Genomic DNA, 20,025 nt, shown 5'->3' with positions numbered 1-20,025 from the left:
ATGATTTTCAAACACTATTCTCATGATTGACTCTGGCTATTGCAAGGTAGGAAATCAGGAGAACAATGGTGTAGACACCAAATCTTGCTAGTTGGTAGTAGCAAAACTGTTCTCTCTTTTACATTTTCTTTCTACCAACTAAGTCTGACTCTTTGTCTACCAATGTCTAAAACAGAACAGTTAGTCCCCCAGCTCTCAGGCTTTCCTTCAATCAGTATTTATTTCAAATTCTATAACCACACTAAGTATCTTAATGTGTGGTTTTGGGGATCTTGCAGGGATGACATACCTTTTAGTCACATCTCTTCTACCCCAGGTAAACTGCTGGCTCCAAACTTTTTGTCCTTACTAGGAATGGCATGGCCATAATTCTGACACTACCCAAATTCTACCCACCAAGTTTCTCTCCCTAAATGCTTATGTTTATTTCCTATCCTACTTGTTGGATATTGAATCATAGTCTCCCCCGCTTACTTGTATGCTTCTTATGGGTATGTAATTTCCTCTAATTAGGTCACTGAATTTTTAAAAATTAAAAAAAAAAAACAAAAAAAAACTAAACCTCTCAAACAGCACTGTAAAGCTCAACAACAGAGGAGTGGATTAAGAAGATATGGTGTGTGTGTGTATGATGGACTACTACTCAGCTACAAAAAAAAAAAGATGAACTCTTGCCATTTGTGACATGTATGGAACTGAAGGGAATTATGCTAAGTGAAATAAGAAAGAAGACAAATACAGGATGATTTTGCTCATATTTGTGTAAATATAAACAAAAGAAACTGGCAAAACTAATAAAACCATAGAAATATGCAGAATTGAGGGGGAGGGAGAGTGGTGAAAAGAACATCGATGGGAGGGTGCCCAATGGTTTATGGTAAAGGACTATGGGTGCGTTGGTGGTAGGCAGGTGTGGTGTGAGACATACCACAACAGAGAAGAACCTACTTCTGGAAATCATATATAGTATTGTAAACTAATGTCACCTTAGTAAAAATAAACAAAATGTTATAAAACAGAATAAAAAGAGTCACTGTTTTAACATTTGTATAAGCTGACAAAAGTTACTAGGCTTAGTTGTTTTTTTTTTAATAATTTAAAATAGTTTATTTTTACATCATTTTGTGCATTTTTTCATCTCAGATGTTATCCCCATGGGCTTCCCATCACAAATCACCCATGTGCCATCACCATAGTCCATGCATTCCCCTCCTCCCACTGTTTCTAATCCCATTCCCCACTCCTCCCCCACAAAATGCCTCTGGTATATGGCTGTTCATTATTATTATTATTATTTTCTTGCCTGGTCCCTTATACTCCTGCTATGAGTGAAACCATCTGGTATTTTTCCTTTTCTTTCTGGCTTATATCACTAAGCATGATCTTTTCTAGCTCCATCCACTGCTGCAAAAGGCATGTGTTTATTTTTCTTTTGGTTGTTGAGTAATATTCCATTGTGTATATGTACATCTTTTTAATCCAGTCATCTACTTTTGGGCATCTGGGCTGTTTCCATGTCTTTCCAATTGTAAATAAAGCAGCAATAAACATGGGTAGGCTTAGTTTTTTAAAACAAATACTTCTCTTAGCTCTTTCTCAACCTTCGTTATTGCAAATTCTATATAAATGTGACCTCAAACATAAGTATAGTTACCAAAGTGACTAAAGTAAGGTGTTAAATGTTTTCTTAAAAAGATTCTTATGGATATCTCTAAAGATTTCCTAGCTAATTGTTGATAGTAATGTTGAACGGTAGAAATCATTTCTCTAAGTGCAGTAAGATTTGTAACCAAGCTAAATCAATTATTTATTGAGTACAAATCATGAGCAAAGCAAATGGAAAGGAAAAGTGCTTTTGATTTCACCTCCAAAATATTTCAATCAGGATTGTCTCAAATAATGCATTTTACACTCCTGCTTTAAATATGTAACTGCACAATAACTTTTCACAACTGTTATTCAAAATAATGCTTAATCACTTCCAATTATTTTTGCAATAATAGTCTTATCCCATTTACATGTTGTAACTTTTTCCTAGTAGTTACAACAAGCAAACCATTTTTGTATGTTTACACAAAATAGAGGGGGAACAAAGCCACTCTTAAAAAGTTTTAGGTATTTTAATAGTCTACATTGGTGGTGCTATATATCTGTAAAAATAGGTAAAAACAGGGAAACTACAATAAGTGATTATTTTCAATGAGCTATGAAGACAAGAAAACCTAAGTGCCTTAATAAGCAATATACCATGATTGAAATAAATATGCCAGTTTAGTCCTGAAGATACTCTTCCAAGAAAAAAAAAAAATGTGTGCTCACTGTTCTTAAATCAGTCTACAGTATTACTCATGGGTAGCTGCTCTATGCCAGGCACCAGAAAAAAACAGGACAGAGCAAGAGCACAGATCATTTACAAATTCGTAGGGTATGGAGTGGGAAATAAATGTATCCAAGAGGAATAAAATGTGCAAAGGGCTGTGGGGGAGAAATTCCTTCAGAGTTCAGCTCATGTGGATGGAACAGTCAGGAATAGTGAAGATACAAAAAGAAAGCAGCACAGAGTATTTGGCCAGTAGTCATGAAATTCTCAGAGGATGAGAAACACTGTTAGACTAAACAGTGGCATCACACTGAGGGTGGTATAGTGGACACCTCAGAAAATTTCTAATACAAAAAGGAAAACCATGAAGATCACTCGCTAATGTCTTGTCACTTAGATCTCACAGGAGCTCCAAAGATGAGAAGATGACATTTTATTTCTCTACATTTAAACCCTGGTCTTCCTTTCAATGAAGATGAGTTTAAATAGCAAAGGTTAAGACAAATGGAAGGAGGGGCCCTCCCTGGTGGTGCAATGGGTTAAAGTGTAGCACTATAAAGTTGGCTGCAGCTGCTTCAGGAGGAGTTTGACCCCCAGCCAAAGAGCTGACCCACATGGCGCAGCACACCTCTCCTGACCCGCCCGCTGCTCCCCTCAGCAGTGTACTTCGTCAATCTGCCTGTTCTGCTCCCCGCTCCGGCTCTGGTGAATCCTCTCACTGTCCCTGCATCTCTGGCCTATACCCCAGTTCTGTATGCGTAAATAAATCTTAGGCCTACTGAATACTGAAGGACACTGTACCTACCTGGAGGAGAGGTGTGTGCACATGTGACACCACGTGGGGAAGTCGCCGCCACTCACGGATGGCCAGGCTGCTAGCCATTTCCACCAGGCGTTCGATGAAGCTGAGCTGCTGCTCCTCAGGGTGGCAGATAGCCAGGTATCCTCGGTACATATTAACCTTCCAAGCCATCTCCTTTGGACAGCTTACTTCTACCTGGTGGTAAAAGAACATTAAACATCAATGGACATTCTTCCTCTCAGTGTAAAGGGTCAAAATAGAAAGTAAAAAATTTTGTAGCCATAAATTATGCAAAGAAATAAACATAAATTAAGTCATAAACAAATGTTTTCTTAGAAAAGTCCCACAATTAGACATTTTTCCCCAAAACTCTTTTCTGAATACCAGTGTCTAACTTTTAGCTACAAATGAATGTTCAGGCTTATTGCTTGGGGTCTTAAGTAGGTTCCCAAAATGTGGAGATTGATTAATATTAAGATAGAACACAATAACAATCACCACCTGGCTACAAAAATCAACCAGTAAATTTTTTAGGTATTAAGTATACTTGATCATAAATATATGACCATCTCCATGCTGACAATTATCCGTGTAATTTTTGCTTACCCTGAAAGACTAATCTAACTTGTATCATGTCATCAAAGGGAAAGTTTATAAGAATGTGAGTGAACATTTAAAATTTTAACTCTTTAAGAGTTATTATCTTGTATGAAATTTCCTTCAGATTTCTTTTATCTTATCGGTTCTACTGTGAAGCAGACTAAGCATGGAGTTGTTAACAGTTCCTCTTCCAAGCTCCATACATGTGACACAGACCCAGTCAAAGGCTCCACATTCTGCCCCTGAACCCTTATCTGCCCACCTACCTCCAAAGAAAGCATCAGAACTATCATTGAACTTTATCAAACTCTTAACAGAACATTAAAAAATGTAAGTGATGGCCCTCCCTGGTGGCGCAGCGGGTTAAAGTACAGCACTGAGAAGCTAAGCCACTTCCGCATGAGTTTGATTCCCGCCTGCCCTGGAGGTGACCACATGGCGTGGCAGACCTCTCCTGACCCGCCCGCTCAAGCAGTGTACTTCGTAGATCTGCCTGTTCTGCTCCCCACTCTGTCTCTGGTGAAGCCTCTCGCCGACCCTGTGCCTCTGGCCTGTATCCCAGTCCTGTATGTACAAATAAATAAATCTTAGAAAAAAAAAAAAGTAAGTGATGAAAACTAAATTCTCTTTAAAATATGTAAATAAGAAGATGAGTATCTCTGTTAAGGGAACAGGATAGAGTTTGTGTGACAAGATCAATAAAGCATTCATTCTGAAAGCACCTTTGGGAAATAATAAGGCATGTTCACATTCATGGCCCCTCTTATATAATAATGAAGAAATTCAGGAAGACAAGCTTGTGAACACAACTACATCCATCATCGTACTCTAAAATCAAACCAATCTCATCTTTTCTGGACTTAAACACTATTTAAGATAGCTTTTGTAAGTCACAACACCTATCCTCTAGATAGGCGTTCAACTAAGTTTAAGACAGCTATGCTTAGGATATACCATTATTACCTCCAAATACACAGTAAGCTTTGAATATGATACAGCTTTATTTGACTTTACCACAGCACTTATATGCCAGGCCCTGGGCCTGTGGGACTCATCCTTCTACTCACTCCGAGCAGTGTTCTGCCATCAAATCTTCCTGCTTTCTCCAGACATCATTGATTTGTTTTCTCAAAGAATGAAAGGTCTCAATACCTGATACTTATCAGGAAAGTGAGTAACAGACTAATAATTTAACTCAAATTTAGGAATAGCTTTAGATACAACCAAAATTTAACTGTGGCTACCCAAAAGACCTAAATTTCAACTGTGAAAATGCCTTGTCTTATGGGGATAGATTGCCAGAGATTCTTCACTTTGCTAAAGGAACCCACACAGCTGTAGGAACTATAATCTAAGGGTGGATAATTTGTTAGAGGTAAGAGGGACATCTTACCTGCACCAATGCCTCCTTCATGGCAGTCCAGTTAGACACACGCCAAGCACACTCCAGGACAAGGTAAGGGTTTATATGGCCTTTGGACTGGCCGTATTCTGTCAAGGCTTCCCACTGGTTCAACTCCTTAGAGCACCTAGAAGACCAGGGATTCAGTCACAAAAACTCAACTACTAACACATTAACAAATTCAAAGAGGGCAGAAGACAGGATTTTAACAGTTTATTCCCACCTTACAAAAGGATAAACAGTTTTCCTCACACAGGGGAGGGGAGGCCTTTGAGGGAGGTCCACTGGTCTGTAAGAATGAGCTACCTGACTTCTAAAAGAATCTGCTCCCTGTTGCACTAAGAACTGGCCACTACAGAGAGCAGAGAGCTAGACGCTCCAGAGCTGTGAAGAAGTAGTAATCATGCACTGTTCTCTCCAACACTTAGAATAATTTAAGATTTTAGAAGTTGTTCTTAAGACTTTTGTTCTTTTATAGGGTCATAAAGAAAGCAGTAAAGTCACTTTTAGAAATACTCATCAAATTTTTCAGATTTTTCATTTGGCTCTTTTAAATGATTTGTGACTAGATTAAGTGCTCTGGAGCTTACCGAATCCAGTGGTCCTCCCAAAGCTGGTATTCTGGGAAAATAGCAGGGGATGCATTACTCCTCTCATGTTCTTTTTTGGCTTTATCCATTGCCTTTTCATAGGATTCTTGTGCCTAAAAAAGTTAATAACATTGCAAATAGCTATTTAACAATAAGCATTTCTATGGCCACTGCTAACTTTGGGCAAGTTAGATCACAGACCCAGGCATTCCTCAAGCTTCTAAAATCACGACCACCATGTGATGTCATGACACTCATACACACAGACGAGAGGAGAACAAAACAAAAGGAGAGGAGACTGCCTTGCCTTGACCTAGGCTAATTTCTCCAACCTTCAGCAATGAGAGCAGGGCCAAAACCCATGTATACGCTCCAGTTTGGGTGCCTCAATGTCCCATAGGAGGCCAAGAACCATGTCCCGTGATGGTTGCCCAGGCTACAAGAAAGGACTTACACAGGATTAGACTGTAAACACTAGATGCAATCTATCTACCATTTCCAACAGGGTCAATGACTGCAGACAAAGAACCTACAAATTAACTAACAAAAGGATTTAAGGACCATGCTTTAGAAATGCCAGCACACATGCATGTTCCTCTTAAACTGAGACTTCAACCAAAGGACCTTTATGAGTAGCATAAATGCTTCAAATGAAACTGTAGATGTGTTTAACAAGGCTCGATTACAAGATTGTACTTAGAGATACTGCAAATGGCCATGCACCAACCATGCAGCCATGCTACTGACACTGGCTTACCTGCTCAAAGAATCCATGTTGCTCATAAGCAATGGCAGTTGCTGTCTCGGAATACTTGCACCGCTTCTGCCATAAGCCAGCCCACATATCTTCCTCTTGTAACAAAGAGTAAAGTTCAGCAAGGGAATCCAGTATTTCCTGAAAACATAGAGCATGGTTTCTGAGTGATCACTACAAAAAAAAAAGTTTTGTTTTTCTTCAATGCAGCAACTCTGGTGTACTTACTGTAACTTAAATTCACTTGGGAGATGTTTACTGAAACTGTATAGTCACTGGAAGGGACACAGTATTAAAATGAGGTGAGGCCTCACCTGCTGAGGTGGAGTTATACTCTCCTGCTCATAAAATTCTGTTGTCTGCTTCGGCTTAATCTGCAGACTCAGACCTTTTTCAAAAGCCTGATGCTCTAGCATTAATGTGGAGCGGAACCAAAGGTTGTGTGTTTTCCCCAAGTACTTCAGGACGCAAGGTCTGATGGGAATTGGAGGGACACACTGCGACATGGCTTCCACAAAGCAGTTCAGAGCGCTGGGCTGGCAATCACGCTGCACCTGGTGACTGCCGCTGCACAGGAAGGGACTGATCTCACCCGCAAGGGCCTGAAATCAAAGAGTATTCTCATTTATGTCTTTGTTCAAAACCACAACATCTTTATTCATTCTCTCACAGCATCTGAAAATATTTTTGGAAGTTCACTCTTGGATAGTAGCCACTAGTTTTCTTATGTTTGAAACTTGTTCAATATATTTTTTTTCTTCACAAATATCAAACTGAAACTCCACTTCCTACACAGGATTTTAACAACATACTCACATGCTGCTGTCTGTCAGACAGAATTTTCCACAATCTGGGAAAGAGCTGAACCCATGTCTTTTCTGCGAGTGTTGTGGAAATGTGACACAGCTGGACAAAAGCACTAAGTAGCGCTCCAGTCTACAGGAAGAAAAAAGATGGGTGTAGATGTGCACCACCCGATGCCAAACCCTCACCATGCTGGTGCCTCCCCACCACACCAAGGAGACCACTGCCTGTTCTCTATCAGTGCACTTCCACACCTTCAAAGTTCTGAGCAAATACCACGCCAGAGTGAAAGCATCCTGAGAGCCAGGTCTGCCGTGTGCTGAGCAGAGAGCACAGATAGGGGTGAGGGGCTCACCTTCATGATACACCTAGACTTTTTCTGGACTTTGAGGGTATCCCCTAGCATTACTGATTCTACCATGTCTGAGAAGCATAGCACAATGCCAACAGTGAACATGCAACGAGGAGATACTCGGCTACCATCAAAGCTTAGTCCACTGAAAATATGAAGTAGGAAAAGCACATGCATATGAGGTGAAGTTATTTGCCAGCAGGTACAAGTGAAGAACAAATCAAGAACTGTGAAAATTCAGTCTCTGAAATTGATGGCAAAGACATGGAAAAAGTGACAGGAAGGACTAAACACTAATGTCACTGGGGTTAAAAAGGGCATGTCAAATTCACAATGTGTTTCAGTTTGCCATTTTTGAAAATCTGAATCAGCTGCTGCCAACATTTCTTCTAAACAGCCAGGTTACCAGTCTGTGTGAAGCCCACGGAGCTACCTTCTCACCTTGCAGATGCTGAAAGGCCTAGGAATGTGCTTGCTGGCCCATCAGAGACCCTGCTACCTCCAACATGGAGTCTCAGGGACATGTATGTCATGACTATGCTTTCCTTTCTCCCACATCAGATCCAAGAAGGTCAACCACCTATATATCCATGTTTTATTAAAAATGCAGAAACCAAGGAAGCAAATATTTCAAGGAAAACGAGTAAAAACAGTGAAATGAGGGATACTCCTGAGCCTCTGATATGAAGACTTACCCACTAAGGAAGACCATGGTGAAACCAGCCTGGGTGACGTCACAGGGCTATATACTTCCTGGTGTGCTTTCTGTCAGTTAGGCAGAGGATAAGAACACTGACTGGCCATAGCCAGTCACCAAGCTGCCAATAAAAAGCTTATCTGGAACCATGAGCGGGGAATCCCATAGATTAATGGTTACTCTCACTAAGACAAGGTCACAAAGAGAGGCAAAGTAGTGCTTGGGTGCTGTGGTGGTGGGGCCACAATGCCAGGCAGCCCAAGCAGGGCACTGACCTCAACAGAGTAAATGTTCCAGGGAGTAAATGTCCATTCTGGGACAAAAGGTCTGCAGCAGAGAAAGAGGTGTGCCTGGTGTGCAAGTCCCTGACCAACTCATAAGCAGAGGAGTTTTGGGAATTAGGTCAGGGCTGAAACTGATTACAGTAATTTATAATCCCACTGTACTCTATGAAATATAAAAAGAAGCCTCCATACATGAAATAAAAGGAATGAAAAGAGCACCCACCAACTCCCCAGTACCTCTGGTTGCTTTGTGTTCGTACTTAGCACCCACCACATGAAGCAATATACACTGATTTTATATACTTCTTTATCACTTATTTCCCCCAAGAGAATGAAAGTTTGATGAGGACTCTCACCTGTTTCACTCAGTAATATTCCCAGTGCCCAGAACAGTGCCTAGTACATAGCAAGAAGTCATTAAATATCTGCTAAGTGACTCAGTAAGATAAAATGTAAAAGAGCTGAACAAAGAAAATGAGTCTATAGCCTGAGTAATTGTCTTATAACAGGGCAGGACCCAGAAGAACAGGCCATGATACCCTGGTCAAGAGAGCGCTAAGTGGCAATTTGTTGACAAGACTCTTCAAGTGCAGCCATGTTCTATAACTGCAACCAGAGCTCAGAGGACAGAAAAGCCCTAAAGAGATATAGAAGTACACAGCCCCAACTAATCCAGTCAAGAAGAAAATGTACATGTATAAAGCTAAACCTGACATTTGTAGCAATGCACTGCTAGAGTTTCCACACTGAGTTGACCATCATCTGAATCCAGGCAGCTGCTAAGTCATCATCTACATGGGGAGGATGCCACAAAAGGGCCTTTGGGTTTAAGAGTATGGATCCACACCCCTTCTTTCTGGGGGTGATGGTGGGAAAGACAGAGGTCTTTAACACAAATGTCATTTAACACAGAAACTCAGAGGACAGGTCATGAGAAAATCACCAGGATAGCTGAAATGTAAACATTATTTGTGAGAAGCAATTTAAAATTTTTTGCCCCCACTAATTCCTGTTACAAATAGAACTGTCATGTTTCTTCTACTCTTCAAAAGGAACCTGACATATGGAACTATGGTGATTCTGAGTCTTTAAGACAAAGATTGTTTTAAATACTGAGTTAGCCTGAGGGTTTGTAAAAGCCAGTTATTTTCTCCCTTTAAATATTTTTTTTTTAACTTGGAAAAATAAGTAACAAAGTATCTATCATATATTTTTAATAAACAAATTCAACATTTCTCTCAAGAGATGGGAGTAGAGAAATCCATCTCTTTTTAGTTTCTTCCATAAAACATTACAATTCCTTTATTAAATCTTCATGTAAAATATCTACTTTAGAGTCTATAATTAAGAGGCTTTCAATAAGATAGAATAGAAAGCCAATCTCTCTGGAGGCACAGGGGTTGAAGACTCAGTGCTATCAAGGTATTGTCAACCACTGATGCACGCGTTTGATCCCTGGCCAGGGAGGTGACCCACATGGCACAGCAGACTTCTCCTGTCTCACCCACTGCTCCCCTCAGCAGTGTATTTCAGTAGAGCTGCCTGTTCTGCTCCCCTTTCTTTCTCTGGTGAATCCTCTCACCCCCTGTACCGCTGGTCTGCACCCCAGCATTAATATGCATAAATAAATCTAAAAAAAAAAATTGAAAGCAACAGTAAACTTTATAATGCTGTGGAATAATCCTGATTTAAAGTTCAAAATATTCAGGAGAGAATTAAAAAACAACCACCCCTTTCCAAACATGCACACACACCTTCACTTCCCGGAGAGTATCGAGAAATTTGTCATGTCTGTTGGTTAACATGTGCAGCTGGTTTCCAATGTCCTTCTCAGAAAGTTCTTTGGTTTTGGGGGTGCTAGTCTGATCTCCAGGAGCTAATTCAATATCTATTTCCACATCCTAAAGAACAAAGACACAAACATGCAACTCAATAGTTAAAGAAAATCCAACAAACATAACTCCTGTATATTTCTTGATACATCTTGCAAATAAAATTTCGTTAGTTTTCTGGACTTTTGCAATTATTTAAATAGTCTTGTATTTTATAACAAACAAACAATATTAATTAGACTTGACTTACCTTTCTGAGTGAAAAGTGCAAATGTCACTTTTCTTCGCATAGTTGGGTTATGGAAATCAAAATAAAAGATAAAGTCCAAACTTGGAATACAGCCTACTGGTCTTCACAATACATCATAGCTGCATTGCTCATTCAGATCAACAAGAGTCAGGTCACCACAAAGAACCTTATGGGCACAGTATTTTACATAATGTATAACCTAAGAAAAATAAATCTCATCTCTGCCCAAAGCTTCTGGGAAATTACAGTTAACAATTCTTACTGTGTCTCTAAATCATTACCAACTGCTTGTTATGTATTCTTGAAAATGCAAGAGTCACTAAAAAGTGGCAATTTGTCTTATAAAGAATTAGAGAAATGATGGTATCAACAAAAGATCTGATTCCACAACAGTGAATAAAATTTTAAATGTTTATTTGGGAATAAAATGAGCAGATACCCACATATGAAAAGGGAACAACTGCCTCTTTTAGAGCAAAGGGTCTCTTCCTCCAATACCAATGGTGTTTTCTAAACCCAGCACCAGAATCACCGAGCTTCCACCAAGCCACCAACCTAGAGGAAGATTTTGAAGGGCCTGTGTCTGCAAAGCATCAGCCATGCCCTCCGGGTGCACCAAGAACCAGTGACTCTAAGCAGCAGCCCTGGAGGCCAGTTCTTGGGTGTCTGCTGCCCCTTCTGGACTAGACAGAACCCCAGGTGGTCGCAGCTGGCTGCTAAGGTCTAGAGCTATGGTTCCTATACCAGGAGCAACCTCTCCCCAGAGCAAAGCATCATGACACATTCTGGGAGAAAAGTCACCTAACAGCTAAAAGCCTTCACTAAGTGTACTAACTCATGATACAGGATGGTTCTCAAAATCAATAGCAACAAGAGATGCTTGCTATTTTCACATAAACTGAGCCGAAACCAGGTACCACAGTGAAGAGTTTTCCGGCAGAGACAGATTTTAACAAGTTCCTCCTGTTTTAAAAAAAAATGTAAGGCATATAAAACCCTTCGACAGAGGTGGGAATTCTGCTGTGCCGAGGTGGCACCATGTGATCTAGACCATTACCTCCTCTTTGGATTCGCTGTTTTCTCGCTCCCGGGGTTCCTGCTTGACATGAGTGACCATGGCAAAGGCTGCTCGGTCATGGCTGTCAGCCAGATTGATGACATTGGTGATGGACGGGAGCATAGCTCCTTGGCAGCTGGTACCAATGGGAGTGCCCTTCTCACAAACCGCCAACAGAAGCTAAAGAGTTTGTGGAAAAGAAGACCAACATAAACAGTGCTTGGCATTTGAGGTGTGAGGACCTAGTTAGTATTAGTCATGCTGATGGCATGCACATGCTGAAGGCTCCAGGGAGCATGATTATGCTCTACACTCCAGCTGTCCTTCCCTCAGGAAACCTGTGACCTCATGTCTCAGTGTACACTCTGTCCCTTTGTCCCCTCGAAAGCTTCTTTTCCTGTCCTCTTAGAGGCATCTTCCAGATAGAAAGGTCAGAAGCCTCTGTTTTGTTCAACGCCTTTTCTCCTTGTTTCTTATCTCCCATACTATGTCACCAAGCCCTGCTATTTTTACCTTCCAGGCACCCAGGCAGCCATCCTCTCCTGTCTACATAACTTCCTTATCGTCTCCAGACTAACTCTTCAGAGTATGGGCTGCAGCACCTTCTTCCATGTAGCTGAGCCTGAGATCTCTTCCTTAACATTCTCTAGCAGTTTCTCACAGCCTCTAAGGGATAGCTCAAGCTCTTTAGTGTGGCTCACCAGACCTACTTACTACTTCCTACCTACACATTAGTACTTCTCTATTTTCCCACATACCCCAACATGCTGTCTCCCCATCAGTCTACTCTTGTATTCCTTTAACAAATAGTTATAGAGTACCTGCTAGGCACTACGTAAGGCCCCATTTATCAACTTCACAGAGGCACATGCCCTGACCTCCAGGAATTGAGGTTTCAGAGGGAAGTTCAAGACCAGTATCAACACAAACACATAGTCTTGGTGATGAGAAGTCAAGGAATGGGTGGAATAAGAGAATAAAAGAGCACCCACTTTAACCTGGATGGCAAGAACATGGTGTATTCAAGAATATGAAAGGTGGAGACTAATGAGTGAGGGAGAGGGGTCAGTATGGGGCTGCAGTGGGAGGCCAGGTCTGGTCACTTGAGTTAGGTAAGACAATAGACATATCCTTGGTATTCTGTATCAGATGCTCTTTAAGACTAATTTTGCAACAATAGAGATAACAATGGAGGGTGGGATACATGGTGGTTGAATACTAGGAAACTGTTCCTGGCACCTTCATGAGTGAGGACTGATGGCAGCTATATGAAGTTAGAAGAGGGAAGGAAGAGAGGCAAGGGGACCCCCAAATTGTTAACACCTAACCAGAGATGCGACAAAGGAGGGAGGGAATAGGGGAGTCCTAGCTTGTGCCCCTAAGCATGCCCCTTCCCCTCAACTCATGTCATACCAAAGCCACTATCTTTTTCATCTTTCTTTCTGCTTACCTGACCTAGTGTTTAGACCTTACTTATTCATCTTAAATGATGAGTACATTGAGGAATCTGGCCTGTCATGTTGTCACTAGAAAACTTTCAAATGTATGTTGAATTCAGTACCAAGAAAACATGTATTAAACACAACTGAAATATACTGATAATCTTAATCGAGACATATTTTACCTTAAAGATTTTCACAATCCTGATTCAGTTGTCTCATTAGACAAAGTAATTTGAAACCTTTCAGTTTCATTTATTTTAGGTAAGTGGAAAAACTACTTGCACAGCATCAGTTACCTGCTATGGGAAGCCTTAGTCACCTAATGCATTAAAGGGTAAATAAGCCAAAAATGAAGGATAGTAGATTTAAATAAGCAAATTTATCAAGGAGAAAAAAAAAAAAAGAAGTCTCACTACAATGCTATTATAAACAAAGAAAATCTGACTTGCAGCCACGGATGGTCTGGACTCCACTTTTATGACACTGGCCATTTTACACAGATCCTATCACTGGCACCCTGACTCCTCACACTACATCATAAAAACACACCGTGCTGTCACTTGGTCAGGCCTGGCAGCTCCACCTGCCCAGTTTAAGGAGGATAAAAGCTAACAATTAAAGCACATTAAATCTTTTAAATCATATGGACAATTTATAATTTTTATATTTGAGGAAAAACAAACTTTTGGCTATGAATTAAAACATGTTCAACCTTCTCATTTAAGTATTTAAAGTCACCCCAAAAACTTAAGATGAAAACATGTCTTTGAATTATTTTTCTCAACAGAGATTAAGAACAGTTTCATAGCAGAGATCTCTACTTTCATCTTGGCATGTGTGAACACCTCCTGGCTTCAGTGCCCCCAGTTTGGAGCTCCTGGGCTGCCTGTCTGCTCACCAGCTACAGATGGCCGACTAAGCCCGTCCTACCTCAATGCACTGCTTGATCCAAAAGTGGTTACCCATGGCTTCCCAATTCTGGGAACAAGTCACATAAAGCAGGCGCTCGTAGACCCGGCGTTTCATGGAGTTGTCAAAAACCTCAAAAAATTTTGCCCTGATGAGTGGCTGGGCACAACGCAGCCCGGAGAGAAAGGCAGGCTCCAGTTTTGCAGTCAGCTCACTACCTGACAGTGTCTCATCCCTGTAATCAAAGGACAACAGTAAGACACAAGAGTTCTGCTGCACAGGGAACTCAAGGCTTCAAGCAAACAAGCAGCAAAGTGGATACCAACTTTCTGAAATCTCACTATGAAAGTTATGTGACAAACTAGTTTGATGAAACATTAAACAAATGGTTCATTAAATGACACCAATTTTAGTATTTAAATAATTTTATGTGATTTTTTAAATGACTGACATGATGTATTATTTAATTATTTCAAATTTAGGTATACTTGTTCATCACAAAATACATCAAGGATAAATACATTCAATATTTGATTAACTGCTGTAATTACCTGTAGACATAGTTAACAAGGTCTAAAAACTGGGCATTTAATTCAAGGTCTTCTGGAAAGCGTTTTTCTATGTAAGTCATCATTTTCACAAGCAAAATGGACTTCTCCCGAAGTGTAGGTGTCTGTACAATTTGTTTTTTTAAAGAAAAAAGTCAATTACTTTTTTTGAGAAAAGACATGTTCAAAAATGTTCCAATCTTCTGCTCTACAATTTTTTAGATAACAGTAGTAAGTAGGAGGGACTGTTATTACAAGACTCATGTTCACAGTCATAAAAGATTAACAAGTATGATTCAATTAACACTTTAACAAAAAGTTAAGATTAGGGACCAAAGAGTGAGAATATTGCATCTTAAATAAGAGTAGACACTAAAAATAACAAATACAGGAGAAAAACACATTTTATACTTCAGAACTTTCAGAAGAGCTGACAGGTGTTACCTAAATTTTCTTTTACAATACAAGGCGAGTCCCTGGCCAGAGTACAGTCTCCTTCCCAGCTTACCTGATTGGCTGCCATTGGGGAATTGTTCTTAACCCATTCTTCCACAATTTTAACCACTGCCCGGAGGATTTTAGCATCGGGTGATTTCTCAATGAGGGAGGTCAGGATGGCCTGAATGAAATTTTTTCTCATCTCCATGCTCATCACAGCCAGACGTGTTTTCACCAGCTCCAGACTCAGCATCACCAGCTCACTAGTTCCTGCTCATCAGGAGAAAACAAACACACCCAATCTCACAAACATACATCAAGTGGGAACCACTTCAAATTATAGTGCATATTGGACTCTTCCCATTTTCACCCCAAATATTTCCCCCAGCAACTATAGGTCTAGGATTTGAGGTACCTCATCCTTTCTTACTACTCTACCTTGCAAGGGCAGCCTTCCTATAGGGAAGGGCATGATGGAGATGATGGGACCAGTGTAGTCAAGTCCTGGAGTTGTATCACTGAACTTGGGCTCTAAGAGGTCAATTCCAACCCCCAGCCCCATAGCATTTCTCTCCAGATTCTGAGAGCCCCGTTTCTGGAATTTGCAAATTAATGCTTCTTCAGACATACTACCTCTGATGAAGCAATCTGCTTTATAGAAAAACTGTTAAATAACTCTTATTATGTTCCACAAAAATGTTAACCACTTTAAAATTTTTTCATTCTTACATTTACAAATTTTATAAGTAGCTTTTTCCTCAAAGTTTAAATTTCATCAAGATTTATTTTTAATCATGATTTTATTGATTAAAACTAGTCAATATTCTGATGTTGGAGGAACTCTTAAATGTAATGAAAGACTGTTCATATTTAAAATGAAAATGGTTTTAAATGAAAAAACCTCTTCATTGAAGAGCAAATGATAATGAATTGCATGTAAACAAAAAGAATTAGTGTTTGCTTTAGAATTCAATCACACAGGCTGCAGTGTGAAGGTTTAAACAAAACCAGAGGAACAGGGTGCCACATTAATCACCTGAGGTTGCTTCTGTGCTTCCTGATGCAGCCTGTGGGTTTAAGTGCTCTCGGACCATCTTCTGGAGAGATCGCATGAAGACTGAGATCAGTCTGTCTATGTAGCTTGGGTTGTTACTGCAGGCTGATTTGAGGATCATAAGAGTCCCTAAAATGTAGAGATTGCCAGTTTTACAAAGAAAAAACAGAATAATTAACAAAAATGTACTATCCAAAACATTTAAAGTTGTGCTATGTCTGACGAAACTATAGATTAATCCCAAATGTCAATGCTATAAACTTTTATATGGCGCACATTTAGAAGCATTATATTTTCCTGGTAATTATGTCAACATCACCATTCATAAGGAATGGTTGTATTTTACAGAGACAATAGTCTTACCTTCAGTTTTGGTTTTATTTCTAGATTATGGCAAACCACACCCCTAAGAAGAAGTATTTTGCCCCATGATGTTGATTTGGCAAATAGAGGGAAAAAAAAAAAGGCCATTAAAAAAATGTAGACTAGATATAACAATTTAGAATTCAATTTTTCAATTTTGAGTGTATTCTGAATAGCTGCATAAGATTAATAAAATCAGCAAAACTAACAGGACACGAACAATAGAGTTTATGGAAAAAATTTCCTCCTTTGCAACTGTCATTTTTATGAATATTTTTTGACCCTGGCCTTATACAATTTTATATTTGTATTCATGGCTGACATCACAGAATAAATGCCACTTGTAGGTAAACTGTCCCAGCCTTGGACAATTTCAGGTTTGCTTGTTTAAAGGTCAATCATGAGTAAGTAGTTGATCACTCTGATTCTACGACAAATAACCCAGGCTACTTGATGGTGATGAAAAATGTACTGACCTTTCCTGAGTAGATACCAATAACTAAGGCCTGAATCTAGCACAGGGAGAGATGAGGAGAATATCTCCCTTTACCACTACTCAGGACTTGTTATCACCCCTACAGGACCAGCAATTTTCAGAGAGTCCCTTAGAGAATTAACAAGACAAGACATTCCTCCTGTATGATTCTGCTTTAGACTATGCCTCACTACCTACATCTGTTTGGTTCAGAATAGAAACAGCAAGGTTGAAGAATAAGGGGTATTTTACTTTAACTAAATTAACCTGGCTCCTGAATTTCAGACAGCATAGCAAGAATTTGGAGTGCAAGAAATTGATTGAAAAATGTTTGCAAATTCAGACAACAAACATTTCCATTAATACCATAACAAGGGCTACTTTACACGTCTATAACATGTATTTTATAAAAAACCATATATATCGGCCCTCCCTGGTGGCGCAGCGGGTTAAAGCACAGCACTGAGAATCTGAAGCCACTTCCGCATGAGTTCGATTCCCGCCTGCCCCGGAGGAGACCACATGGCGAGCCAGACCTCTCCTGACCCGCCCGCTGCTCCCCTCAGCAGTGTACTTCGTCGATCTGCCTGTTCTGCTCCCCACTCTGTCTCTGGTGAAGCCTCTCACCGCCCCTGAGCCTCTGGCCTGTACCCCAGTTCTGTATGAATAAATAAACAAATCTTAAAAAAAAAAAAAAAAAAACATATATATCAAAATGTTAAATGATTGTTACTAGGTAGAAGGGCTTACGGTTATCTTTTATTTCATCATTCTCAATTGTGGTTTTAAAGTTTTATATGATGAAGACATATAATTGCTAATCCAACACCCAATTCCAATCACAAAAAGCAAAGTGACTTTTTGTCTGGTGGCTGAAATCTTCCAGCTGCTTTTGATTACCAGCGAGAACAATTTTTTTTTTTAAGATTTATTTATTTATTCATATAGAACTGGGGTAGAGGCCAGAGATGCGGAGGGTGAGAGGATTCACCAGAGACAGAACAGGCTGCAGAACAGGCAGAAGTACACGAAGTACACTGCCGAGGGGAGCAGTGGGCGGGTCAGGAGAGGTCTGCTTCGCCATGTGGATCTCCTCCGGGGCAGGCGGGAATCGAACTCATGCAGAAGTGACTTAAGCTTCTTAGTGCTGTGCTTTAACTCGCTGCGCCACCAGGGAGGGCCAAGAACAACTTTCGCTTCACTTTGGTTAGTCAGAATCTCGCAAATAGGAACTTTTTTTTTTTTTGAGAACAGAACAGGCAGATTTATTGAAATACTGCTAAGAGGGGAGCAGGCAAGAAAGGAGATGTCTGCTGTGTGGGAACTGGTTCTTATTTATTAGTGGCTTATGGATACATTTTATTAAGAGGCAGTGTTTTCACATTAAAACAATTAGTAGGAAGACTGTGACAAGGGATAATTCCTCTTAGAACCAACTTGAGCATCTGGGGCTGAAGTAGGAAGAACAAAGGAACTAAAGAAGGTGGATGGGGAATTCACAAAGACCAGAGGACAGCGGCCTTGTGTGTGCCAAGCAACATACAGATATCCTTAGCAATACATGAGTCAGCTCAAAGTTCCTTCCCATATCCTGAACCTTTCCCAGAAGAAAAGCCTGTCCGAGGAGCATGTACAGGACCACACCAAACAATTTCCGTCAAAAAAACCAAGACAGACACTCACCAAAGAGCTGAGAGGGATTCGCATTGGTGGCCTTCTCATAGTTAGTAAGACCCTCATAGATGACCTTCCCAACAGCGGCATAGAGGCACTCCAACTCCTCGTGCTTGGAGGCCACACTGGAAGTACCTGGAACAGAGAACTACCTTTATACTCAGAATTGAGTTTTAGTTGTTTGGGGGTCAGAGACAGGCTTGGGCACTCCTCTTCTAACCGAGGTCATGTGGTATCATCTTGGGGCTGGTTACCACTTGAAGAAGCTAAGTACAAACCTTTAATCTTGCCATGCCTTAGCTGAATACACTCTACACACACTTATTTACAATACACCAAAATTTGATGTTGTCAACTGTTCATCATTTGACAGATTACTTGAACCTACCTTCCTTTCAACACCTTAAGGAAAGATTAATGTTCAGCTAATGATGCACACTGTATTTCCAAAGCAGACAAAAAGTAAAATGCAATGATTGCTGTTAAATTTTTATGCCAAATGTTTTAAAATAAAAGTTGAAGACACAAAGAAATGTGGGACAATAAAATGCTTAATATAGGGCAATGAGCACTCTCAAGTAATGAACCCTATGCCCACCCATCTACTTGGAAAGCAAGGCACTGAGGGAAAAGGTCACATACTTGGCTCTGTTGGGAAAATACTCATTAGGCGTGAGAGAAGGCTATGGACTGCTCGCAAAACTTTGGTGTTCCCACACGTCATACAGGCAGCAATCCCACGCTGCAGGGGTTTGAAGCTACTAAGGATGGCTGGAGACTGGAGAACAGTCAGCAAGAAACTCAGCACCTCCAATCCTGTGCAGATGTTTCCATAGTTGACTTGATTAGGCTGTTCCTGAAATGGAGAGCACAAGCCAAGCAAAGATGAAATAAACACTACAATGAATTACAGACAGACAAATCAAGAAAAATTTAAACCTACTGACTGAGTATTTGGAAACGAAGTAAAAACCACTAGAGTATTACCACTTCATTCACATAAAAACATGACTGCCATATTTTTATTAAAATTGTAAGCTTTCAAAATATTGTTTGAGTAACTTTATTTTAGAAAAACTTCTTATAGGGGCCTCCCTGGTGGCACAAGGGTTAAAGTCTCAGTGTTATCAAGCTATTTGCAGCCACTGCAGGATGAGTTCGATCCTCAGCCAGGGAGATAATCTACATGGCGCAGCAGCAGACCTCTCCTGTCTCACCTGCTGCTCCCCTCAGGAGTGTATTTCAATAGATCTGCCTGTTCTGCTCCCCACTCTGTATCTGGTGAATCCTCTTACCACCACCCTGCACCTCTGGCCTATACCCCAATTCTAGTATGTATAAATACATGTTAAAAAAAACTTATAAAATTCCCCCCAAA

At 40.3% G+C, this 20,025-nt stretch overlaps 1 protein-coding gene across 1 annotated transcript in view; it reads right to left on the bottom strand.

The window, feature by feature from the left end:
- Window positions 1-20,025, bottom strand: part of TRRAP (transformation/transcription domain-associated protein) — a 104,426-nt gene that overhangs the window by 19,803 nt on the left and 64,598 nt on the right. Inside the window, exons 44-57 of the mRNA XM_004691944.2 lie at window positions 19,290-19,503; window positions 18,657-18,782; window positions 16,118-16,264; window positions 15,152-15,351; window positions 14,647-14,768; window positions 14,117-14,330; window positions 11,745-11,924; window positions 10,360-10,506; window positions 7,285-7,404; window positions 6,783-7,070; window positions 6,472-6,609; window positions 5,715-5,827; window positions 5,116-5,251; window positions 3,126-3,317 (exon numbers count right to left, since the gene is read on the bottom strand). Coding sequence (XP_004692001.1) covers window positions 3,126-3,317; window positions 5,116-5,251; window positions 5,715-5,827; window positions 6,472-6,609; window positions 6,783-7,070; window positions 7,285-7,404; window positions 10,360-10,506; window positions 11,745-11,924; window positions 14,117-14,330; window positions 14,647-14,768; window positions 15,152-15,351; window positions 16,118-16,264; window positions 18,657-18,782; window positions 19,290-19,503 — 2,337 coding nt within the window. The remainder of the gene's footprint in view (window positions 1-3,125; window positions 3,318-5,115; window positions 5,252-5,714; window positions 5,828-6,471; window positions 6,610-6,782; window positions 7,071-7,284; window positions 7,405-10,359; window positions 10,507-11,744; window positions 11,925-14,116; window positions 14,331-14,646; window positions 14,769-15,151; window positions 15,352-16,117; window positions 16,265-18,656; window positions 18,783-19,289; window positions 19,504-20,025) is intronic.

This window comes from Condylura cristata, unplaced genomic scaffold (assembly GCF_000260355.1).
Source record: "Condylura cristata isolate star-nosed mole 26May11 unplaced genomic scaffold, ConCri1.0 scaffold00032, whole genome shotgun sequence".
In the NCBI taxonomy this organism is placed as follows: Eukaryota; Metazoa; Chordata; class Mammalia; order Eulipotyphla; family Talpidae; genus Condylura; species Condylura cristata.
The sequence above is the reverse complement of the archived record's forward strand: the minus strand, read 5'-3'. Positions and strand labels throughout refer to the sequence as shown.